The sequence below is a fragment of the Oryzias latipes genome, chromosome 8 (genome assembly GCF_002234675.1).
Source record: "Oryzias latipes chromosome 8, ASM223467v1".
Lineage (NCBI taxonomy): Eukaryota > Metazoa > Chordata > Actinopteri > Beloniformes > Adrianichthyidae > Oryzias > Oryzias latipes.
The window spans coordinates 20,526,195-20,551,972 of record NC_019866.2 but is presented as its reverse complement, the minus strand read 5'-3'; the positions used below and the strand labels follow the sequence as shown (position 1 = coordinate 20,551,972).

Here is a 25,778-nt window from a genome sequence, read left to right as displayed (position 1 = left end):
TTCTGATCCACACAGAATGCAACAAGCCACATCCTTCAGAACGTTCATCTTTTGTCTCATCAGTCCGTAGAATTTTTGCCTTAACATTTTAGGAACTTTGCTGATTTCTTGCTCAACAATTTCCTTTAACTTAAACATTCTTTTTTCTATAGTTTTATTTTCGTTCAGGTTCGTTTCTTAGTGTTGGTTCAAAAGCATTAGAAGCTTTTAGACTTTCTTTTTTTACTTGGATTTCCTTTGTATATCCGACAAAATAGTTTGATGACATTTGTTATTTTGGTAAGAAAAACATGTACAAATAAAATAAATACATATGTATTTACCACAAAAAACATGTATTTTCCTGTTACTATGTACTATAGTACTTGCATGTGTTCTTTACTATTTTATCCTTTTTTTTAAGAGGTATTGTTTATCACCATCATACAGTTGAAATAATAAAGATGTTTAGCATCAGGTGGCTTGAATCTAAGTCAGACTCTACAATGACAGAGATGGAAAATGATAAAGCATTGAAGGGCAGCGCACAGGAAGGAAAGTGCACAAGAAAAACTCTTAAAATGTCTTAAAATGCAACACAACCATCACGCACATTTACAAATCAGTTGAAAAGCAGCTGAAAGCTGTGATTTTTTGTTGTTGTTTTTCTTTAAATTTTGGACAAACACGAAAAGAAAATTTGATGGATAAATTGGATGTGATAAATCATGTAATAAAGTGGTTACGGTAGAACAGGGGTGGGATTAAATAAGTTCGCTTCCTTCCACTTCCTTTCAAGCAATATTTCATTTTATGTCTAATTATTCCAAGTTTGATTAGTTATTGTACGAATGTATAACTGATGACTGTAATGTTTTGTTTATTTTTCTTATTTGATTGCTTAAAAAAACCCATTTCAAATCAAATCAAATCACATGGAGACCTGAAAGCCAGCCCCTCACTCTACATAAAGCAGAAACATCCATCCATCATTTGAACCTGCTGAAAACCTTTCAGGGATGAAAGGGTTGCTGGAGCCTATCCCTGCTACTGATGGGCAAAGGCGGGGTTAATCCTGGACAGAGCTGAAACATTACGCTGCAAAATGTCCAGTTTTTATCCATTTGAGACCTGAATCTATGCCAGGTTGCTCTTTCTACATTAAAGCTGGAGACCTGTTCTTCGGTTTGAGAGCTTCAGACGTTCTCCTGCTTCCTCCAGATCTCCTCTTTGTCATCTCAGAATGAATTCTCTGCATTTTGAACCTCTGTGAGGCGGAGAAGCTTCTCCCAGGTTTTCACTGTTGCTCTTCCTCCTGACATTCTTCCACCAACTTTCACTTTCGTTTAAGCTTCAAAGATGAAATCAGTAAATAATAAAATAATGAGATCTGTAACCTCAAGGTCTAAGCAGTGATTAAAGTCTAAAGTACAAGAACCACTGGTATAATTTTGAACCAGAAAAGGTTTTTAGTTCTTACCATACGTGGCAGGTTATCGAATCAAACACCTGCTTCAGTAAAAGGTTTAAATCAATCAGAAGCAGAGCCATGCAAAGCCAGAGCCACAGAGGACACGGAGAAGCTGTGAGAGCAGCAGCATGGAGGAACATGACTGTCATTCACCTGGAGCTTCATGGAGCCCAGACACATTGTCATAGAAAGAGGCTCTCTGAAACGTCTGAATGTCTACAGCAACAGAGAGAAGACAGCAGAGTGAGACAGGAAAGAAAACCAGAGACACAGGCGTCGCAGGAACCAGAGAGAGGACAGAAGAAAGAAGTTAGTTCACCAGCACCAAAGCCTGAGAGTCAACCTTCTGCACACAGTCACAAACTGGTCAGTATTTTGTTGATCCACCTCAAAGCTCATCCGTCTAACCCGAAAAAGCGTTTTTTTTTTGTGTGTCTCTGTTGGATTCTGTGAATTGAATTAGATTTTAGATGAACGTGGGAGGCTCACCGTCCTTCCACAGCTCCGCCACGAATTTATCAGTAGACTGGTGAAGCAGCGTGGCGACGTTATCGTTCAAAGGATCCATGTTCTTCATCAGCCACTCATCAGCTTTGTAATCCACCTGAGGAAGACATCGGTGAGAGGTTTCAACGGCAAAGAAATCCCACTTTTTAAAAAACAGAGACTAAAACCTAATCTGAATCGGGGCACTGAGTGTAAATTAGCTGTTAGACAAATCTACGACTCCAAAACAGAAATATGCTTTCAGGCACACAGAGAAAAAATGAGGAGCTCGTCCATAACTGAAGTGGAAGAACTGCATGTCAAATGGGATTTATGAAAAGCTTTGCTGTCAAAAAAAGGATACTAAACTTCTCCGATCATTTAGAGCAATTTATTTTATTTTTTTAAGTTCAGGAAATTTGTTTTTCTCACGTGGAAATAACAAGATTTAAAGACAAGGAGACACTGAAGATCAGTGCTGGGAAGGTCAGAAGGATCTGGTTTGACATCCTCTTTGGTTTTGTGTGTTTAGTTTCAACAGTTTGTGTCATTGTTAAGGAGCTAATAAAGTTTTTTTGTGCTTTTGAATGCTATTTTTGAAAACATTACAATAACCAACAACCTGCACATGAGACAGTGAAAAATAACACGATTCCAGATTATTACTCATTACTTTATAATCTGATCTATTGAAAAAACAACAATAAAAAGGCAGCAGCTTGGAGGTAAAAAGCCTATAAAAAAGGAGCAACACCTTTAAGCAAATGGAATCACACACATAAAGTGTGTAGCGTTATCTTTTTTTTTTTTAGATCAAGTTAGTAAAGGTGGATATTAAAAAAAATGACTGATTGTGTGTACAAACAGAAGAAGGAAGATCACCTCCCTTTTGGTTTTCAAAGCCTCCTATTTCCTTCCTCAATATTTATTATTGTGTTTAAACATCAAAACACGAGTTTTAATAACGCTAAGATGCCTCAAGCCTCCCTGATCTGAGGTGTCAAAAGCTTACAGAGAAGTGATTTACTGAAGAGAATCTCAGTTAGAAAGATGGAGTTAGTGAGTTTGCCTGGTCAGACTGTGAGAATCTCATGGAAGTCGACTGTCTGCTGCTGTTTGATGGATGTTTAGTCTCTTAAAGCTTCTTCTTATGGGAGGTAGTTTCATAATTTAACCCTCCATTTACTCTAAAAAGGACATTTTAGATGAGGAAAGGAAAAAGTCAAAGGTAAACAACAAAGCAATACTATTCATTCATAAAACCAACTAATTTCGATCTTATCTTTGCATTAATAATTCTGAGGCTCAGCATTTGTCTATAAAATATGTTTTATATATTTTATGAAGACGATTTAATGTAATGCAGAAGAAAGATTTAAAGAAACTTGATAGGGCTAAATAGATTCCAGTTTTGGTGCTTTTCTGTGGCGTAGACGCTAAAGCTGCTCAGTGTTTTGTCATGATGAGGCCCAGAGGAAAAAGAGCGGCAGCCTAGACTGACTCAGTCGGCGTGGAGGTGCTGTGACCCACAGGCGGCGGCTCTGAGATGTGGAGGAAGCCGTTTCTGTTCATAGATGCTGCATGAAACCTCTCAGTTGTGTAACCAGCAGGTACCAAAGACTCCCATCTTGGAGAAATGCAAACCAAATCTTCCTGCAGCAGAGCAAAGCTTCTGTCTGCTCCTAAAAGACCAGAAAAGCGTGTTTCCAACCGTCTACTCAGCAGCACCTACCCGCCCGGCGTAGTGGATGATGCAGAAATCCGCTTTGTCCTTGAGTTGGCGTGGCTTCTGAAACTTGGCGTGAGTTCCCTGCTCCTGCAGCACTTTGTCAACAAATGTCTTATCTGTGGCTTTGGGGAACCAGCACTCCTCGTCCAGCAGAGCCAGGATTCCAGGGGGGTTGTTCTGAGGAGGCGAACATAAAGACGGACGTTCATAAAGAACACAAACCCATTGGGATGTTGGTGTGCTCACTCACCGGCCTCTCGATGAGATCGATGCAGGGCTGCAGGTCCAGGCCGAAGTCAATGAAGCTCCACTCGATGCCCTCCCTCTGGTACTCCTCCTGCTCCAGGATGAACATGGTGTGGTTGAAGAGCTGCTGTAGCTTCTCGTTGGTGTAGTTGATGCACAGCTGCTCGAACGAGTTCAGCTGAGGAGAGAGAAGAAAGCAGATCTTTATCGTGTACTTCTCCATGCATTTCTTTGAAAAAGCTGAGACCTCATAAACGATAGCATTCAAAGAAAACCTCAAAAATCTCAAATCCAGCGATGTCCAGGATGCCGATGAACGAGGCTCCCTGCCGTTTGGTCCTGTCCAGAGCCTTGTTGATGCGGTGGACCAGCCAGCGGAACAGACGCTCATATGTAGCCTTGGCCAGAGCTTCAGCAGCAAAGTCAGCCTGAGGAAGAGCAAAGAGCCAAAAACACCAACATTTACTCCCAGCCTTATCCCAAATAAAGAGCGTTTTCAGGGTAAGATTTTCAAAAATAAAAATGTTTGTATGATACAGAATGGTTTCTGTTAACATCTGTGAGTAAATCTTAACCGAAACAAACATAACCAGCACGGTAACGTGGGCGTGCTTTCTGAACGCTAAAGGAATGTTCCAATCAGGCGGGAACATTGGCGTCAATAATAGCTGAATCGTATGAGCAGAGAGCAGAAGTGAAGCTGTTTTTGTCTGCAGGGACTGTTGGATTTGTGAGGGATCCCTCTTTTTCCAGATGTCCAAACATATGTTATGAGTTTACAACATGAACTTTCCTTTACGGAGAAAGAGCGAGTTCAAGTGGTGCATTTCCGTGTTTGAAAAGCTGACAAATGAAATGCTGATTAAATCTGGTCAAACACCTAGGGTTTTTTAAACTGAATCTAACTTGGACACTTTTTACTCAAAATGGGTCCAAATCAAGGAATTTAGAGTCATTTCTTAACGTTTTATCAGGTCATATTTACAGTATTCTAACATTTGGGGAAACAATCCATCAAATGTTCAGCTGAAAATGGGCCTAACCTGTTCTTTGGTCTGTGCTTTCTGCACATAGTCTCGCCCCACTTTGATGCGAGGGGTAAGGATGGCTCGGGTGAACTCCATGATGTTCATTCCCAGCAGATGGCAGAGCTTCTGTGCCGCTGGGGAAAAGCAGAAACTTTAGATCTCAGCGCACTGAGGGACGACAAACGGACACGGTGAGAAGGTTTACCTGTGTTCTCAGGCATGGAGGCCTGATCTGTGTTCCTCTCCTTCTTAAAGACAACATTACCAAACTGCAGCACTGCAGACACCACCCTCAGCATGCCTGCAGCAGACAGAACACAACTTTATTCATCCTTTGGGACACCGCCAGTGCAAGTGGAGGAAAAACAGGAACAACTGGAGAAGGAGCATGCAGTCAGTGCAGAAGCCATACTCACAGACTATCTCATCGTGGGAAAAGCCCATGATGTGCATGGCGTCCATGGTCTCCTGGAAGTTCTCCTTGTCCTGCTGTCCCGGAATGGGAATGTTACCGTTTGATAGGAAACGGTAGTTGTTGAAGCCCTCGAGGAGCAGGTCCGCTGAAGGAAGATATGAAGAGGAAAATTAGCGGTTCTTTAGTTAAAAAAAAGATTTAACAATTGTCCTGCTTGTCTGATCCTATTTGCAGTAGCTGGTGGTTAAAAGCTCCAGAAATGTAAATGTTTGTGAAAAAAATGAAACAATATTTGCAGTTTGAAGTTGAGAATCTGAAAATCCTTTAATCTACCAACAAGTTCATGAAAAGACAAAAATGGATAACTTAAAAAATCATCTTGTTGGTTCTGCTTTGTTTGACTGTAACTAGAACATAAATGACATTTTGCGGTTTTTCCTCTCAGGTTCTTTGCATTTGGACTGATCCCTGCTGGGATTCTAACAGACGCTACCACTCAATGACTTTCAACCCAGTGTGAAGTCGTTGAGCTCCTCTGATGGTCCTGTATGCATTTTTACAGACAATTCTTTTTATTAAAAATGTATCTTTTTTTATCATTATATTTTAATGTTGTTCAGTACCTTTTTATATCACTCTATAGTTTTATTTTGGTTCACTATAAAAACAGGGTTTTGATAAAGTAAAAAGATCCATGTGTCAAGAAAAACTTTCTTAAAATAATCGTATCAAGAAAGTTTGACAGTGGAAAATAATTTTAGTTTGAGAAAAGACTTCTTAGAGACTAGAATTTTGTTTTTCTTAAAACAAGAAGTCTTTTTTCTGACCCCATTGGTAGATTTCTTTTTTCATATTTAAAGAAAATCTGCCAGTGGGGTGAAAATGTTAACTGTTTTTCATGCGTTTGGGGACTGTTTGTCGGTAAAATGTGCTGCATTGGTTAACATTCACAGGACTGGACTCACTTCGAAGGTGCTCTCCTGCTCCTGCCAGCAGGCGGTAGAAAATGTGGAAAGTCCTCTCATCTTTTGCCTGTCTAATGGCCCTGGACTTCTCCAAAAGATCTGACATCGAAAGGTTAAGGGTTTGCAGCACTTAATTACTTAGATAACAAAAAATAACCATAAAAAATACATTTGTTAGAATTATAAAATCTAGAAGAAGATATGTCAAAAGATGCTGAGAGAAAGTATTTCCATAACATCAAGGTTTTCTTTAATATGTCACATCAGAAAAACTAAAAACGAGAAAAACCAAAATGAGTTTTGAGCCGTCCACAGTCTTGTGGTGAGAATGGAGAGCAGTGTGGATTCTTGTGGGAAACTGATGTTTGAGTGTCCCACTGCTTTCTAATGTCATCATCTTTAAGCTCTTTGTTATCTTAGGATACAGGTTTCAATATTGGCCCCAACAATGTATCCTGTGACGTCAAAGTTGACTCTGATGAACTTCCCCTGCAGAAAAAAAAAGCATGGTCCTGTTAGAAAAAGCAAGAATCTATCAGTGTCTGTGTGCTTTTTGTGTCCCTTTTCAGGGCACAGCTGCATGTTAAACACCACCGCATGGATTCCAGGAGATGACAGAAATGCAGGGAGGAACAAAATGCCTTTATAAGGAAGTGCCAGGTTCACAGGTCAGAAGGAATTCCAGGCATGTCTGTGGCTTCCTGGCAGGGAACGGCGTTTGAGTATGTGGGAACGCGTGTGCCCCCCCGAGTCTGACCCAGCAGTGAGTTATGAGGACCTGAGCAGCATCGCTGCTTAATAGTGACCACATGTTTAAATCAGACAAAGACAAACGTTGAAAGGAACAAGAAGTGTTTCAGAACATCACATCTCATTCTTCATAGAAGTTGAAGAAACAAACACATGAAGTATTCCTCAAATTGACCCAAGCTGGATATAAAAAAAAAGTGTATATTTATTTCCTTTGCCGTTATAGTTAAACGTGGGGAGTGACATTATCTTCACAGATCAGTTGAAACAGCCATCAAAGCCTCAGAAGCTGTAAATGAATAAATAATATGACAGTCAACACCTTAAAGGAGAAGCTGTGGTTTTGCAGGAGTTATGTGCCTGACTGTTTGCTGGCAGGTAGCATCCTGCCGGGTAAAAAGCAAAACACGGAGGCTAAACTTTACACAGAGTGTATGAAGTTCTGCTGGAGGCTGTTATTAGCTCATCTCCAAAGCCAAATGAGTTAAGCTTCTGCTAATAAAATGTCATGCCAAAAAATGATTGTAGAGAAATGAAATTCCACTGCAGGTTTTAAATTCCAAACATTTCCAGTTGTTATGCAAATCTAAAGACACCTACATCCTTTCTCGCCTGAATTCTATTGAGTTCAAAAACGAGGATTTAAACAGAGAATGTGGACTCACAAAGCGGGATGAGTTGTCGTTTTTCACTGTCTTAGCGTTACCGAATGATTCCAGGATGGGGTTGGCTTGCAGGAGCTGCCGCTCCAGCTCACCCTGTGAAGAAAGACGGAGGCGAGAGCTGGTCAAACATGGCAGGTTCTGCAAAAATGATCTGTTACTGTCATTCCTGCTTTTTCCTCTTCAACATGCACAAGTGAGTCAAGTTTACGTTAAAAAACAGGACAGAAAAAAAGCAAAATGAGTCAGTAAAATCTGCTTTTTGATGAGAAATTTGAACTTTTTGGAGGACAAACAAATGACAATCCACTGATCAGAAAATTAGAGTAAGACTAACAAGATGGGAAAACCGAAAGAAAAATTGGAAGACATCCTTCTATAAGTTTATTCATCTTTAAAACATTTAAAATAATAAATAAGGTTAAAAAGTTTTAAGGAATTCTGATAACTAAAATTTCAACCAGACAAACTACAAGGCACATTTGAAACAGAAGGAATCTTTTTATGAAAGGTTTCCGTCTTTTTGGGCTTTCCTCTGAATGTGCTGCTCCGTTTGAGCAGAGGAGATGTCTTCTGGCTTGATGTGGTTTCGGCTGTTTATAGTGTCAATGACAGAAACAAACCTGGGGGGTATTCCAAAAAGCACGTTATGTGAGTTACCACGGTGTGTTTGAGGCTAAGAAAGCGGATAACCTCAGCTTTTGGTTCCAAAAACAGAGGTATGTTTTAGGGAATCCTTGGTTCCCGTAGCAACTCATGCTCTGAACATAACCTGGGGGGTATTCCAGGAAGCAGGTTATGCTAGCTCCCACGGTAAGTCTGAGGCTAAGGAAGTTGATAACCTCAGTTTTCGGTTCCAGAAATGGAGGTATGTTTCAGGGTATGTCAAGTTGCCATAGCAACTCATGCTCTGAACATAACCTGGTCGGGAGCAGGTTTAGTTGAAGGTTAGTTTGTTTACAGAGAGATGAAGCAGCATGGCGTGTCCATTTGAAGAGGATTTAGTGGATGAAGAAGCTCAGATAATACTTTTTCCACCATGAGAGGATAGTAAGACCACGTATGGATGTTGGAAAATTAAACTTTTTTACTTTGATCTAACTTAGTTATTTGCTTCAGTTAAGATAAATCATTTGTTTGTTAAGTCAGTTTAAAAATAACACGTATTTATCAGACAGTTATTTTACTTTCATTCAAATTAATTCAATTACGTAGGTGTAACTTTGGTGCTGCTGTTAGATCGGCACCGCAAGGGATTGTGGGATACCATTTCCTTTGCCTGTCTGGACGAATTTGGGTTTAAGTGTGGGTTTTTGACCAAATGTGTTTAGTTGTTTAGCTGTTTTACTGTGTTTTGCCATGTTTTGCTGAGTTATTTTGTCCTACTGTGCTTATGTCTCTGCACCATGAGTAAGAGTAAAGGAGAGGATGGTGAGTTTATATAGCACCCCTACCAAATACTTCTATAATGACAATGACGGATAATTCTTTAATGAATTTGTGCGCAACGTGTATTTCTTTCCCGTCCTTTTTATTGTTATAAAAATGAGTATATCTGCTGGCTCATACTTAGACATATGAAAGATCAAGAAATATAATTAATTAAGATGGAAAAAATATTAATTGAATTGGAGTAATATGACATTTAGTTAGATAAATACATAAATTTGAGTTGTATAAACAATTATTGAGTTTTATAGACGTAAGAAATTAGGTTGATCAAATTTAACTCAATTATTTGTTACCAATAGAAGTAATTCATTTAAGGTGGCAAAATTGGATAAGTTATATATATATGTGTCACAAGGAAAATGGAAATAAGATCAGAAACTTGTGCGTTTACTTTGTCTGTTCTTACTACAAGCAGAAACTGTTTCTTTTGATGATGCAGCCGTGTTACTTTATTGATGGACGTATAATCTTCATACGCCGTCATTAAAATCTGACTCTGTATCACTAAAGTATTGCGCTCTCTTTGGTTCTCCACGCGTTTCCATGGTGACTCCGGAAATCGGCAATCTATTGAGAATGTCTTTATGTACCTTCCGTGCACGTGCATTAACCCAGGGTTACTAAGTCGAGCGTAATTACGCCAACTCATATCCGATCTTTTGGAACCGACATACCCAGAGTAAGCAAGTTCAGGCGGATTTCAGCCAGAGTTCAGGGTCAAAGTCAGGCTAGTTTAAACATACTTCCTGGAATACCCCCCCGGTCTGGAGCAGGTTTAGTTGAAGGTTAGTTTGTTTACAGAGAGGTGAAGCAGCATGGCGTGTCCATTTGAAGATGATTTAGTGGATGAAGAAGCTCAGATAATACTTTTTCCACCGTGAGAGGGTGATAAGACCACGAATGGGTGTTGGAAAAAAAATATTTTTTACTTTGATCTAACTTATTTATTTGCTTCAGTTAAGATAAATCCTTTTTTTGAGTTCAGTCAACTTAAAAATAACACGTAGTTATCGGACAGTTACTTTACTTTCAGTCAAATTAATTCAATTAAGTAGGTGGAACTTTGGTGCTGCTTTTAGATCGGCAGCACAAGGAATTGTGGGATACCCTTCCCTTTGTCTGTCTGGGCGGATTTGGGTACAAGTGTAGGTTTTTGTCTAAATATATTTAGTTGTAGCTATTTTACTGTGTTTTGCAGAGTTATTTTGTCCAGTTATGTTTAATTCTTTCTGCACCATGAGTGAGAGGGAGGAAGAGGATTAGCCCTACTGCAACTATGAGATATATGATCTGAAGATACAGTCATGATTACCGTATATAATTCCTGGGTTATACTGTAACTCAACACTGTATCATATTTTTTTAATTTGATAAAAATGAAAATATCTGCAGGCTCAAACTTAGACATATGAAAGTTCAAGAAGTACAATAAATTAAGATGGAAAAACATTCAATTGAATAGGAGTAATATGACATTTAGTTAGATAAATGTGTAAATTTGAGTTGTAAAAAAAAATTGAATTGGATAAACATAAGAAATTAGGTTGAATAAATTTAACTCAATTACTTATTACCAATTCAATCAATTCATTTAAGTTTTATAAGTTGTATATATATACAGTGAGGTCAATAAGTATTTGATCACCCTGTGATTTAGCAAGTTCTCCCACTTAGAAAACATGGAGGGGTCTAAAATTTTCATCATAGGTGAATTTCCACAGTGAGAGACAGAATCTGAAGAAACATTCAGAAATCACGTTGTACGATTTTTTAAAACAATTTATTTGTATATTACTGTGAAAAATAAGTATTTGATCACTTGATTATCAGATAGATTTCTGACCAGCAAAGACCTGCTGTTCTGCTTTTAAATAGTCCAACTCCACTCTGCTCATGATTCTAAATTAGTGGCACCTGTTTGAGGTCGTTAGCTTGCATAAAGGCACCTGTGCACCCCACAATCAGTCAAAAATCTGAATGTTTCTTCAGATTCTGTCTCTCACTGTGGAAATGCACCTATGATGAAAATTTTAGACCCCTCCATGTTTTCTAAATGGGAGAACTTGCTAAATCACAGGGTGATCAAATACTTATTGACCTCACTGTATATATACATCACAATGTAATTGGAAATAAGATCTGAAACTTGTGCGTTTACTTTGTTCTTTTTCTCCAAGCAGAAACTCTTCTTTTGCGGATGCAGCTGTATTACTTTTTTGATGGGCGTATAATCTTCATACGCCGTCATTAAAATCTCCGACTCCGTCTCACTGAAGTATAGCGCTTTCTTTTGTTCTCCACGCGTTTCCATGGTGACTCGGGATATCGGCGGTCCATTGAGAATGTCTTTATGAACTGCTGTGCACCCAGGGTTACCAAGTCCAGCATAATTACCCTAACTCATGTCCGGTCTTTTGGAACCGACATACCCTGAGTAAGCAAGTTCAGGCGGATTTCAGCCAGAGTTCAGGCTTAAAGTCAGGCTAGTTTAAACTTACTTTCTGGAATATCCCCCTGCATGCAGACAAAGACAGGGCTCCCTTCAGGCTTTGGCGTAAACTGATCTCACCTCCACATGTTTATTAGCAAATACATATTTATTTATAACAAATTCACAAAAAACTGCATTAATGCTTTATTTTGAAGCAGCAATTTTCTGTTTGTGTTCAAAACAACTGACTTAATTTGACAAAAAGATGTGCTGAAAGAAATTTTATGTTGTGATATAAACTAACAGGTAAAATCTCCTTCAAAGGGGATTTGACTTTTATTTGCAAAATTGATGTCAAAGTTAAGGTTGTAGCAGAAATCCGAGGCTCATATCTCAGCAGAGCTGAGCAAAAGCAGATGATTCTGGCTTCAGATTTTCGCATTTTATCACTAAAACCAGCTGTTTTGAATGGAAGAATGAAGAGGAGACTTCAGGGAGAGCTATTATACTCTACCCTTGTGGTATTAGAACTAGAACTTTATTAAACCATCAGGAAATCGGGTGAAATAAATCTACTTTTTTTGGAAAAGGTCCTAATCCTTTTGAATCGACTACTTTTCTGTTGCCACTTTCACCTCATTTAAAGCCCTTCCTCTGTGGCGTGTCTGCCCTTCATCCCCTGCTTCTGCATTCCTCTGGCCTTCTCACAGCCAGCCGTGCAAACTGACCCGGAGTCTCTATGTTTGCAACTTCTAACTCTCTGCTGCTAAAACACAGCACTAAACTGCTGTTAAAACAGGCGTTTCGGCAAAGCATGAAGGGATTCACCTCCTGAAACATAGTGTGCCTATTTTGCTTTTAAAATTACATGAAAATAAACATCAGGAGTCAATTTGTGAGAAAGAAAAACATCAGATACAAGCAGGAAAACCTCAAGTCTATAAAAGAAAAAATCATGCAAAACGGTGAAATATTTGCTAATCTGTGAAATAAATTGACAAAAAAATGCACTAATAAGATGAAAAAAAATGCTCTTTAAGTAACAAAGTTTCATCAAAGGGTTTTACCAAATTAAAGCATGCATGTTTGAAAGCTCAACTAAAATGAAAAAAAAAAAGCAGGAGGAGATGTTTAGTGTGGCTTCGACTTGATCTGCACAAAATTACCCGGTCAGGCTCCATTAGAACTTCATAGCGGGTCTCTGAAACCCATTAGCTATTAACATAGCATCCCAATTTCCAGCGGATCTAATGAACCTCCATCAGCTGATAAAACAGCTTTGTTATCACCAGCCCGCTGGGTTTATGGCAGCTTGGGCTAAAAAACAGCAGAAATGTGAGCCAACACAAACAAATACCTCATGAAGCAAGAAGCTGAGATTGGTCTGTCAGCATCATTGTGGAAGGAGCCGAGCAGCATGCCGATGCACACAAACATGACAACAGACCACACGGGGGTTGGGGTTGGGGGGGGGGGGGGGGGGGCACTTGCCTGTAGCTTGAATGCTTTGGGAGATTCGGGCTGTTTGTTATGGATAGACAAATGCAAGTGTTAAAACCTGAAGCGCGTGTGTCAGACACAAGCCACAGGAATCAGAACCCCCATCTGCACTTCTGCAGGGAGGGGTGCAAAGGTTAGAGATGACCGAGTGTCAGGCAGCTTTTTCTACTCTACTGCTGGGCTTCAGTACAACAGAAGAACATTACAGTACAGGTTTGAGATTTTAGAAAATCTCTCTAGACTAAACAAATCCCACACTTTTTTAGCTAAAAGCAAAGAAATAATCAGCAAATATGAAACTAAACTAGCATAGGACATAAGGACCTGTGCAAAATCTCATTAGTCAGTTTGAAGCTCATTAAAGCCTTAGTCACAACTCCCCCTACAGGTGGGGTGGATAGGCCAAAAAGATGGGCACACAGGTGGTCCGCACAAAAATGAGAGTTGTAGACCGCTCATGAGTCCATAGGGCGAAAAAGTTCTTGCCTATTTTTCTACGGGCATGGTGTGGGCGATAGGTTGTAGTGAAAACCTCAATAACGGTAAGGGTGAGTAAAGGTGAAGTAGATGAGACACAGCGACGTTTACGGATTTTTCAGAATTTCAACCTCCTCAAAATCCTGCCCACTGATGAAGGAGCTCATTAGTGCTGTTCAAGTGATACATGTGTGCGGGTGGGCGCTCCATGCATGCACTGTTAGAAATGAGAAAATTACACAATCAGAGCGTAGTTTGTGTGGCCGTCCTACATATTATGTGCCCACCCTGCGTGTGAAGCATCAGCAAAGAGCCAGTACTTGCACCTTACTGACGATAGGACAGGGACATCGTACGACAGAGTCACTTGTACGTCATAAGTGCGTGTGACTTACATTATTCTTACGAACACTTCACGATACATTTAACACACGCACGGCAATGATATGTTCAATTGACGTCCTTTAAGGTGGCGACACGAGTCTCAAGGGAACTGCAAGACACACCTACTTCTTTCTCTTTAGGTTGCGGCCGCTCTTTGGGACCGGAAAACCCAAAGACCAGCAGCACCCATATGGTTCAACCCCCCATAAAGGTGGATGTGACGAAGGCTTTAGTGAGTATAAGGCTCATTAACATTGCTCCTGAAAGACTGCTTTACTTGTTACTGAAACTCTAGATGCGTTTGCTGGACCAAACCGGACCGCCCCCCCAGCTGTATTTACGATGTATGACCATTCCCTAGTTTGCCTTGGACAATAAATCTGCCCCTCAGAGGGCAGAGGAGAGGTGTTAGAATAATAAATGAGTGGTCCATAATTGGGCAGGGACAAAGCAGAGTGTCTGCAGGCGGTGTGGCTCACAGGAATGTTGTGGTCTTTACGTCCTTTGTGGGAGGAGGCGACGTGGGCCAAGTACTGAATGACCTTCTTGGTGTTCTCGGTCTTGCCAGCTCCTGATTCACCTCTGAAAAGGAGAGTTTAGACAGCAGCATGAGCGGGGAGCAAAGAACAGGGCTTGAGTGAAAGGAAATCAAATGTTTTTGTTCCTGAAAATGAATCAAATTTACAGGTTGTTTGGCAAAACCATATTACAAGACGTAATCTGGGTCATTTGTCTACAGTTTAGCGAGGTGCAGAAAGATCAGGGGCAAACCAAAATAACTCATATGGCATGTTTGTGGTTACGGCTCACACCAAAGGCATCAGTCGCAGAGACGGGAGGCAGAAGGAGCAAGCGTCCTTCTGACTATCTGTTGTTTATTCCTGTTTGTTTGTTGGTAGTTTCTCTGAAGAATGCTGCGGTCTGGTAAGCCAGTGTTCAGGCCAGCATTTCAGGGCCGTCTCTAATGATAGCTGTCTTCAGGCGGACTTTCCACATTTCCCACAGCTAGGTCCCCCAGCTCAGAAAGCACCAACCAACAGCAAGAACCAGTCAAAGTGCATGAAGACATGCCGGTGGCTTTAGTCTAGCTGCCTATTAGTACAACAGCACACAGAACACTGCACTTCTACAGACGCTTCCAAGTTGTTTCTCGAGAGCAGTTCATTTTCCTTGAACACCAAGGAAAATGGGTCAGTTAGGTGTTGACCAATTGTTCTATTTCCTTCACTAAACTGTGTAAGGATCTCAAGGAATCACCAAAACCACCACATGGTGGGCTTACCACTGTCCCAAGGGAGGGAGAACAAATCTGGCTCATCCAGGTGTGTTTTAACTGATGCGACTTTCACTTTAAGACAGAATCCTATCGTGTTTTGACGTGTTTGCTGAATGAGAGGGCTTTCTCGGCTAGTGAAAGGTCTGAAATACATAACAATTCTAATCAAAAGGACTTCTCTAAACCTTTATTGTGTTTGTTTCAGTTAAGGTCACACTGAAAATGAGAAGAAATATTACTTTAAAACTTTCAGACATATAACATCTGAAATGGAAACATAATGAATTATATTTTGACTGTCCATCATTTTTTTTAATCTTGTAAGCTGATGGCGTTTAATGAGTGCAGCCCAGTGTTTTCTAACGTTGCAACAGCATTGAACTTTTTTTAAAGTCTGTATCAAACCAAAAAAAAAAGAAGAAAAACTGTCATTCAAATTTATTTTGGTTGCATTGGTTGTTTGTCTCACCTAACAGGAGTGTATTTTGTGTGTTTTGGACAAAGATCATTGCTTGTCTGTTTGCTCAGAGCATCGGACCCGTGCCAGGCTGACAGAGAATGACACTTAATGACTTTCTGCCTCAGAAGATGGGGCTGGCCTGAAAACCACACTCATAACTCCCTCAGCTTTGGGCAGAGCCACTAGACAGGCCAAGAACCGCAAAAAGTTATTTGAAACTGCACTTAAAATAAAACACAGAAGCAGGCTGGTCGACTCAGCAAGAGAGAGAAACCCTGAAGGATTTGGAAAACGACTCACTTTGTAGAAATAAAAGAAACTGGAACACCAAGAAATCCAGCGGCTTTTGTTTTGTGCTCTTGTTTGCTGTTGTAGGTCTATGTGTGACTCATTTGTTAATGACAAATGGGACCCTTTGGTAAACCTGTTCAAGCTTAGACTCACAGATTCAACACAGAAGCAAAGAGTGAAGAAGGGAGAAAAAGGTTGCATCACTCACGTGCAAAGGATGGATTGGTCCTCCCGATCTGTTCAGAAGAAAAATAAAATTAGTGTTTCCTTTAAACTTTTGAGGATGTACAGCCACTGATGATGTTGTATTATTGGTGCACCTGTTGTTTGTAGCTGGAAAAAGAAATAACCATTTTTTTACATACATCTGAAGTGCTAGCATGATTTTTTATTTATGTTTATTTTAAGACATAAAGACTTGGGACAATGTTGTAAAAAAACACATTACTTTCTTCTCAAATTAGATCCATCCCTGTGTCTGCAGGAAATCAGGAAACAGATGTGCTGTCACCATTGGCTGTATAAGAGAACTGGACTGAGTGAGTGTGATATCACCCATAGTTATTTTTGGCTCTGATGAAATGAAGTCAATTCATTGCTATTTTTTCTTGATACGGACACCGCCATGTTGGAACCAGACGATGTCTTGAAGCAAGTAGGGATTGTTCTGGGTAAACATTTCTATGGTGACCTCTTTTGTCAAATCGAGGCGTGGGAGAATCTGCCAAATGTTCAACACGAGACCACATACTTTTACACGTCTAATTGGTCAGTTTATAAATTATATAATTTGTGCATAGAAAAAAAAAACGATGAACAGAATGATTGTTTATTTCTCTTCAGAAGTCCATAGGATTTTGGCTTATTTGAGCAAGTGGGCACTTCCTGTTTGGAACACAAAATGGGAGGGGTTCACTCAGTTCAGTGTTGGTATAATTGACTCTATAATATAAAACTGGACGGATTGCATGTGACGTCACCCACAAAAATTGCCTTGCTTTCGGTTTCAACCAAATGAAGTCAATTCAGTCGCCATTTTTCCGTGATATGGACTTCGCCATTTTGGTACCAGTTGTCCTCAGTAAGCCGTGTTTGGTCTGTCTACATTTCAATGGCAACCTCTCTTTCCAATCAGAAGTGAGCATGTTAGAAGGCCACACCCCTTCCACCGAGAGTGGGCTTGGGAGAATCTGTCAATCCAACGCTTCAAATGTTGGAGTCAGAGCCACCTACTGTAATTGAAGCATCTGATTTGTCAGTTTATTATTTGAATAACTTGTGCTACAGCAAAAACATCATGAAAACAAAAATTGGATTAGCAAGAACATAAAAGGTATTAGAGAAAGAATAGTTATTCTGATGAACACAGTGACTGAATGATAGCTGTTTATTTCTCAGAAGAAGACTATGGGATTTTGGCTTCGTGGGACCAGCAGTAACTTCCTGTTTGGAACGGGAGGGGTTTTTCAGTCCACTTCTCATTTACTGTCAGTGTCTGGTATACAGTCAACTGCTGTTACACACCTGCAATGAGAAAGAGCCAAAGGTTGTCCATCTGAAGGATTGTAAGTCAATAAAACTCTCTACAAATATTCAATGTTCTCCATTTCTAATGGTATTATCAGACTGTACATGTGCACAACAGGACATATTTTACCCATTCTTCAACATTCAAACAGGTAACTTAAGATTTTTTAGGCCCATCAGCCCAGATCAGGACTAGTAACCAAAGCTGCGTTTTGACTGACCTCCCGCACCAATACAACCTTAGAAGAGCCAACTGTATGGACTTTATACTAGTGCTGAAACATGATAATCATAGGAATGGTTCAGACTTTTTGAGACATAAATCTAATGCAGAATATGTAACAATGAAGCTGGTTGCATATATCTCAAAAGTAGGTCTTGTTAAAGAATCTCAGTCAGCCTCTGAATTGCTTCTGCCTTTGGTTTCAGTTGGTTTAATTTACATGTCATCAGTTAAAACAACAAGTACAATCTGATATAAAACATGACTGAAGCCTGACATCATGAGTTAAAGTAGGAAAACACAGCTGATAAAGCTGATGTCATTGTCTTTTCTTTTGTAGATAATGGAAATGGCATGAACACAGGCCAGAAGCTAAAAACGTGGAGTTTGTCTCCAACACTTGACCAGAAAGGATCAGTTTGAAAGGTAAACTCCTTTTCAGTAGAGAACAGAAAACAGGTTCACTCCTCCCCAATAAAAGGGGCTCAGTTTTCACCAAATGACTCAGACCCGCTTTTGGGTGTTATCTTTCACCTCAGGAATTACCTTGTTTTTGTGTGCTAACACATACAATTATCCAGATCAGGAAACGTTGCTGCCTTTAGCTGCTGATCTGCCTTTTCTTTCAAGTGGAAATCTCATTTCACTAGATTAAAAAAATGTGAACAAAAGACAGTGAGGTTTGGTCAAAGTGAAACCATTAAAAAACAGTGTGGATGATAAATGAGTTCCTCAGTTCCAACTATGTGTTCTGCCCAGATACTGAGACACATGTTCAAACTTCAGCTGTGGTGGATTGATTATTCTTCCTGTTCGTGCTTTAAGTCGGTTCCGCGCAGACCTGATGCCTGTCAGATGTAACCTTAGAGCATTTGCAGAACACCAAAAGTCCCTCTGGACAAATGCAAACAATGTTCTGGAACCCACCATAAATATTAAAGACACACTATACTGCCTAGAAGCACAAGCAGTTATGCTGTATTGCAGAGTTAGTGACCTCAGCTCTCTGGTATTAGCTACTTAAAAGTCAGGAAAAAGGTCTGTGTGACAAAGAAATGCTGAATTCCTTAACAAAAAGAAATCGCAGTGCCCAAAAAATGGAACACAACTACACTGTCTTACTAAAAACACAATTTAGTGGTCTAGTGGGTAAAGAAAATATATACTTTATTTCACCAGGCAAAACATTAAGAACAATTTCTTATTTACAATGTTGGCCTGAAAAAGGTGATTTGTAAAGCAGGAAACAGTCTGTCTGGATAAATAAAGTAAAACCAGAGCAAAGGAGAAAAATAGAAGTCAATTTTTGGGCCACAACTTCATGTTCATGTTCTTCTTCTTTGAAATCAGAGTGTTTGACAAACGAGGAGCTGAACAACATCGAAAGAGGGTTTAACATGAATATTCCTAGGGAACCTCCAGAAAATTCAATTCTCTTTAATGACTTCAGGATTCAAGTTGAAATAACTCAACAAACACTGATAGAAATCACCAAGCATCAGCTTTAATTAACACCAATCATAAACTAGAAAAAAAATCAACTTACTGAGTCATTTCAGGGGTGCCCAAATCCAGGCCTCAAGGTGGGTATGCTACATGTTTTCCCACCATCCTGCCATTAAAGCTCCTTATTAGCTAAACACACCTGATCCAGGTAATCAACAGCAGGTCAAAGAGGATTTCTGGAAAAACTAGCAGGACACCAGCCCTTGAGGCCTGGATTTGGGAACCCCTACTTTAGACGGTGCAATGAGTACTTTCACTTCTGTAGAAGATAAATGATCTTTTTTTTATGTTTTCATTTAATAACAGTAGCTGATTGAGCAAAAGTGTCATGTTCAGAGTCCATCAGGACGTCCAATCAGAAACCATTCTATCAATGTTGTTCCTGCATCTGCATCAAAACAGTCATGTTCACTTCAGCATTGCCTCAAATTCAGCTAGTGATGATGGAAATTGGGTTTAAATTAACCTTTTGGAACTTAAGTTATGGTTTTAGTGTGAAAAATTAAAAATTTGATTCTATCTAATTATTCTATGTGCTTTACTCGGATCTGTTTTAGAAAACATTTTAACAGGACGTGGATATGGAGAAAGGTGTATCTGTCCAGGCCTTTTGGCAGCAGCTGGTTCCTTCTATCACCACAGCAACTAACTGCTGGGTCAATTTACCCAGCATGCCATGCTGGCTGGGAAAGCAAAGGAGGAACTGTAAAAGGGCTGTCTTTGCTGTGGCTCCTTATGGCTTCACTAAATCACCTCTCCTTGGTTTCCCCTCCTTTTGGGTTTCCCTCTTTCCTTCTATGATTCTGAATTTTCCTTTCACCTTCCCTCCATGGATTGTGCAACGCCTGATTGCTTCCATATCTACGAGTCTGTTTTGAGGCAATGAAATGTTTCCATTTGAAGAGTTCTTTGTTTTCTCAGTATCACTGTCAAAATGTGGAATCGATTTGATTTAGTTTATGGTTTAATTCAATTTATAATTTTATGCAAACTAATTTAATCCTAAATTAATGTTAAAATCTCAATTTCAAACCCAGTATTTTAACTATTGATTTAAAGTAAACAAAGGTGGAACTTTCATTATTACAATTATGTATTTTCCCCCAAAAAATAAACAGAAAATCTGTTTTTGCCTAAAAAAGGCAAGAAGTTGATCTAACAGAAAGTCCATCCATCTTTCTTCTGCCTATCCAGAGCCAGGTTCTCAGGGCAGCAGTGGGAATAAAGTCCCTCTCTACAGAAACATCCTACACAGAGCTCCAAACTAACACATTGAACTGGTTCTTAGGTGCACCAGCACAGTGTTAAGTGAACCCAAAATGTCAACTGGATTGCTTTTAACACCACAGAGTTCCAGGGTCACCTTTTGTCCTGCTGTTCATTTGCTGCTGAAAGGGAGAGGGGACACTCTGGAGTGCATTTATCTCATCATTTATCTTATCTCAGCATGAAATGTTTTTTTTATTGATAAATTGAGCTTTTTCAGTGTTTGAACTCTAAATTAGAATCTGTTACAAATACACGGCTGCAGCCATCATCTTCACACACACTCCAATAATCACAGTACATTTTTTCTATTATGGGCTACACTGCACCTCAGCAGTAAAGACTCTTCATAAGACCTGCTCTGACTGATTATGATGGTCTCTAATCAAAGCGCCACCACTATTAGTCCATGTTGCTAAGCAAACGCAGTATGCGAGTTTTCAGTGAGACCTCCTCTTCTTTCTCTTTCGGCTTTTCCCATCAGGGGTCGCCACAGCGAATCATCCTTTTCCACCTCACTCTATCATGAACATCTTCTACCCTAACGTTAGCCAACTTCATGTCCTCTGTTAAGACATCCATGTATCTCCTCTTTGGCCGTCCTCTTGCCCTCCTGCCAGGCAGCTCCATCTCCAACATCCTTCTACCAATATATCCACTATCCCTCCTCTGAACATGTCCAAACCATCTCAGTCTGGCTTCTCTGACTTTGTCGCTAACACAGGCAACATGAGCCGTCCCTCTGATGTACTCGTTCCTTATCCTGTCTAACCTGGTCACTCCTAAGGAGAACCTCAACATCTTCATCTCCGCTACCTCCATCTCAGCCTCTTGTTTTCAGTGAGACCAAGGCTTTATAATATTTGTACAGATCAGGCCTTTACTCTTAATAAAACAGGTTCAGTCTTTCTTTAAACCTGCTTTCATCTCATCATCAGAGGCCAGATCCACACAGACAGGTAAATCTGGACCCTGACCAAATAGTGGTGAGCGTGAAGCTTTCACTATCTCTGACATACTATCTCATATTCTTAAGGCTGTGATCTGGGCTTAATGTGAGTCTGGAGTTGGATCACAGGGACACTTTCAGAATCATGGTGGTATTTTGTTTTTTTAATACCTAGAATGGCTGGGTGCACTGGTGGGACCTGAGATCATTGAGAAATTAGATTCCATGTGCGACCGAATTGTGCGCACTCCAAAGTGCTGACTCCAGTTCTGCTGTAGAACCCCAAAGCGCTCCCATGCCAGCCAAGAGACAGTCTTTCTGGTGCATCCTGGGTTTTTCCCAGAGCCTTCTCCTGACGGGTAATGCTCAAAATATCCCTCCAAGGAGGGGTCCAAGAAGAATCTGAAACAGATGCCCGAGCTATCTGAACTGGCTTCTCTTAATGAAGAAAAGCAATGGCTACCAGACTGGAGGACTGAACTCCTCATCTTATCCCAGGAACCCTGCAGAGGAAACTTCTTCCGATCGTTTGTTGCTGAGATTATCTTCAAGTTTATAACCTGCTCATGACCAGGTGGGGGTAGGAACATTTTGATACTAATAAACTGAGAACTTTGCATTTTTGACTCCCCTCTATCTCTAAAATGAACCGATACATCAACTCCATCAATGGAGCCGCTGCACCAGTTAGCTTGTCAGTATCATACTCCATCCCTCCTTTGCTGTTGATCAAGAATCTGAGATACTTAAACTCCTAAACTTAGATAAGGACCACTCCACCTACCCCGAGAAAGCAAACCATCTTTTCCTGATCGAGAATCATGTCGTCAGAATTGGAGGAACTACCGTAATTCTCATTTTAGCCGTTTCACACTTGACAGTGAACTGCTCCAGTCTACACTGAAGGCTCTGGTTGAATGACACTATAACACAATAACATCATCTGCAAAAAGCAGAGACGATGCCGACAAACCAAGCTCCTGCTCTGGTTTGAGAAACCACAGACGGCTCTCAACACATATTCAAGCGGCCACTTCCAATGAACAGTCTATGTAAAAGCACATATTTAAGCATTTCGGGCTTCAACGTTCAAAATTCTTGCATTCAGTGGTTGCTACGCAGGTTTTTAAATCAGAATGATATGACACCAGCAACTGTCTATGACAGCTGTCTTTCATATATCAGAATAGAGCTGTGAAAGAAAAAGCCTGGAGAAAGATTCACAAGATTTGGCTCCAAGCCCCTTCCAACTGTAGGTGACAGACATCTGCTAGTAATACAGCAGGAAAAAGAAAAAGAAGAAGAACGCAGCAGCTAGATTGTTAGCAGGAACTAGCAGAAGAGATCACATCACATCTGTGTTAGCTTCACTTCACCAGCTCTCAGTTGATTCTAGAATTAAGTCCAAAACCCTCCTGCTGACCAATAAGGCCTTACAGATGGTATGACCCCATCCTAGATTAAAGATTTCATTACCACCCAAACAGAACACTTCGCTCACAAAATGCAGGACTGCTTGTGGTTCCTGGAATTTGTAAAAGCACAGTTGGAGGTAGCGCCTTTAGCCACCAAGCATGTTTTATGGAATAAACTCCCAACTCATGGAAGAGAGGCCGACACAGTTTCTACATTCAAAGTTAGACTTAAAACATTCCTCTTTGGACAGACTTATTGCCAGACTAGCTAGTAATCAGAGAATATTTAACTTACTGTTAACATGTTTAAAAGAAACTTAACAATGGACCCCATTTTTCCATAGCACCTCCAACAGAACAACATGTGCAACAAAATCAAACACTTTTCTCAAAACATGCAAACTGGATGGGCAAACGCTGATGAACCCTCAGGGCACTCTGAGTAAGGTGTGGGGCTGATTCACTGTTACACAACTGTGACTAAAGCCGCACCGTTGCTCCAGAATCAGATGTTTGACTTCCGGTCACTGTATTCTGGAGCAGACTTTCTCAGGGTGGGAGAGTAGAGTGATTCCTATGAACCCTCCAGTTTCTTTCCTGAAAAGAGGGATCACCACCCCAGTGTGACAGTCTAGAGGCACTGTTTCATCTAGGCGAGTAACCAAAGACAGCCTTACCACATCCAGAGACCTGAAGTGCTTGGGCTGAACCTTTTCCACCCTTGGTGATTTTCCACTGAGGAACTTTATGACCACCTCTTGACTACAATTTCGGTGAGGGACTGTCCATCAGGGAAAAGTATTTCAGCAGGATTCAGGAAAGTATTCCTTACATCTCTTGAAAACATCAGTCGAAGTTCACAGCTCGCCACCTGGACTGTAGACAAAGAATTGCTTCCCACCACGAGGCACCAAATGGTCTGCCAGAATCTGCTATTTAAGGCTGACCGTCACTCAAGGGAAATCGATCCAAAAAGTAATATTTCGAAGTAAAAATAGATTTGATTTGACAATTGATTGTTCATATCTAAACTCGACAACTTCTTAAGTCTCTCTGGATTACTTTTAACTTGAATCCTCTCAGAATTTAGAAGTCATTCATCTTTAATCAAACCTCAAAAACCTGTGACAGCAGCAAATCGCACAGATTCAACTTTTCTGGCTTTCGTGGTAAAAGATGAGCCAGATTTACTTAGCAGGATTCTCTTTCCTGCCAATAATTTATCCCCCGTCAAGATTAAATAAACCTTCATTCTTCAAATTCCAGAGCAGCCTCCCTCCTCCCATCTATCCACAGAAGCCCTAATCATGACCACAACTACCTTTCGTTTTATCAGTCTAGTTCGACCTTGTGTCAGGGTAGCAAATCTTTATGAAAAAATATATTAAAGCCCCCTTTTAGACACAAATAAAACATTTTCTGTTTGCCTTAAAACCAGATTTTCCTTCTCATGTGACAAGAGCTCATGAACAGCTGTAACAACCTAAAACATCTGGCTGTAGGTGATCTAAATCAGATAAGTTTGGTGTTAAATGTTGTGGATAGAATAACACTATCTTGAAATTCCAGGCAGCTAAAAGCCGTGGATTCAGAATGGAGCAATCAAGATTCAAGAAAGTTCTGCGGGTTTCTCACCACAGCCCCAAAAAAAAAGCCCACATCCCTAAACCTTAAGAGAGCAGAACATTCTTAGTGAATGGATCATAATTACATCTATTTATTGTCAATAATCCTTAGCAACACTAATTTGAACCCAAGCATTGTTGTTTTTTAGCTTCTTGGATATAAAGTCAGCTGTTAACGTGAAAATGTATGCTCTCTGAGAAGAAATGAAAAACAAAATGTCACTTTCTTGTTATTAACCAAAAAGATAAATTCATTCATTTTCTAATCTGTTTTATCCCTTTTGGGGTCACGGGGTTGCTGGAGCCTATCCCAGCCACTTGCAGGTAAAAGCAGGGAACATCTTGGACTGTCGAAGAAAAGGTAAAAAAAAACAATAATTCTGATAAGGAAAAAAAAATACTTTTAAGATTTTAATGAATTTTCAGTTTGTCTGACTGGATGCAGGATTTCCACACCAAACTCTCATAATTTGCTTTATAAACTAAGTTGTAAAAAGCAGCAGAGCACTGTGAAAACTTTAACATCATGGCAACCGCTTTACACCATAGAAACGCGGATGGAAAGCCAGTGAGCTGCTCCCTTGTTAATTGTTAAACTCTGTGAGGATTACCCACATGAATACACAAACACCAAGGTTCATTCAAGCCCCTGATGGCTGCAGAACATGCTGACAGTGTCGTATGAGTGCAGACCCAACTTAAAAATGACACCCTGCTCGCTCAGAAGGGGCGAACAGAGTCCAGAGCTACTTAAAGCAAAGAAACAAAGCTCTGAGTGTGTTTGCACACAGGCATGAGTGGGATGGAGCTCATTCACATTCCCAGACAGTGGAAGTGGGGTTCTGGGATGTGTTATGGGCCACGGATACCTGCAGTTTATAAATGTCACATTTGGAAGCTTCTGAACAACAGTGATAAGGCTTAAGTTGAGCAGAGATGCAGGGCGGAGTTCCACACCGCGTCTTCCCACAGGAGTTGTGTTGAGTTAAACCATCAGACACTCTGACCTCACGTTTATTTCGGGGAGTGAGTGAACTTCAATTTACAAATAACTGAGGATCATAATTTTCTGAAACGAAGCGATGGATGATTTTAAAGCAAATGTTGAAATGTTGAAAAACCTCCTTGACAGTGTAGTTTATGTTATTTGAGCACAGTACCCCACATTCTTTTTCAAGCTACTGATGACCCAGCGTATCAAGTGAACAGAAAAAAGAAAAGAACGTTATAAGAAACTGAACTGAGTGAGTATCACATCACCCACA

At 40.2% G+C, this 25,778-nt stretch overlaps 1 protein-coding gene across 5 annotated transcripts in view; it reads right to left on the bottom strand.

Moving 5' to 3' along the window:
* The window catches only part of LOC101154782 (myosin-10), a 71,477-nt gene that overhangs the window by 13,213 nt on the left and 32,486 nt on the right, over positions 1–25,778 (bottom strand). For 2 of the 5 annotated variants that reach the window (XM_020705467.2, XM_020705466.2), the window contains 14 exons: positions 16,211–16,238; positions 14,455–14,557; positions 13,106–13,135; positions 7,735–7,827; positions 6,745–6,808; positions 6,320–6,418; positions 5,356–5,499; positions 5,145–5,240; positions 4,955–5,073; positions 4,187–4,339; positions 3,916–4,089; positions 3,669–3,842; positions 1,940–2,054; positions 1,604–1,666 (listed from right to left, as the gene is read on the bottom strand). In XM_020705467.2, the coding sequence (XP_020561126.1) occupies positions 1,604–1,666; positions 1,940–2,054; positions 3,669–3,842; positions 3,916–4,089; positions 4,187–4,339; positions 4,955–5,073; positions 5,145–5,240; positions 5,356–5,499; positions 6,320–6,418; positions 6,745–6,808; positions 7,735–7,827; positions 13,106–13,135; positions 14,455–14,557; positions 16,211–16,238 (1,455 nt within the window). The remainder of the gene's footprint in view (positions 1–1,603; positions 1,667–1,939; positions 2,055–3,668; positions 3,843–3,915; positions 4,090–4,186; positions 4,340–4,954; positions 5,074–5,144; positions 5,241–5,355; positions 5,500–6,319; positions 6,419–6,744; positions 6,809–7,734; positions 7,828–13,105; positions 13,136–14,454; positions 14,558–16,210; positions 16,239–25,778) is intronic. The other 3 variants (XM_020705468.2, XM_020705469.2, XM_020705470.2) reach the window with 3 other exon arrangements.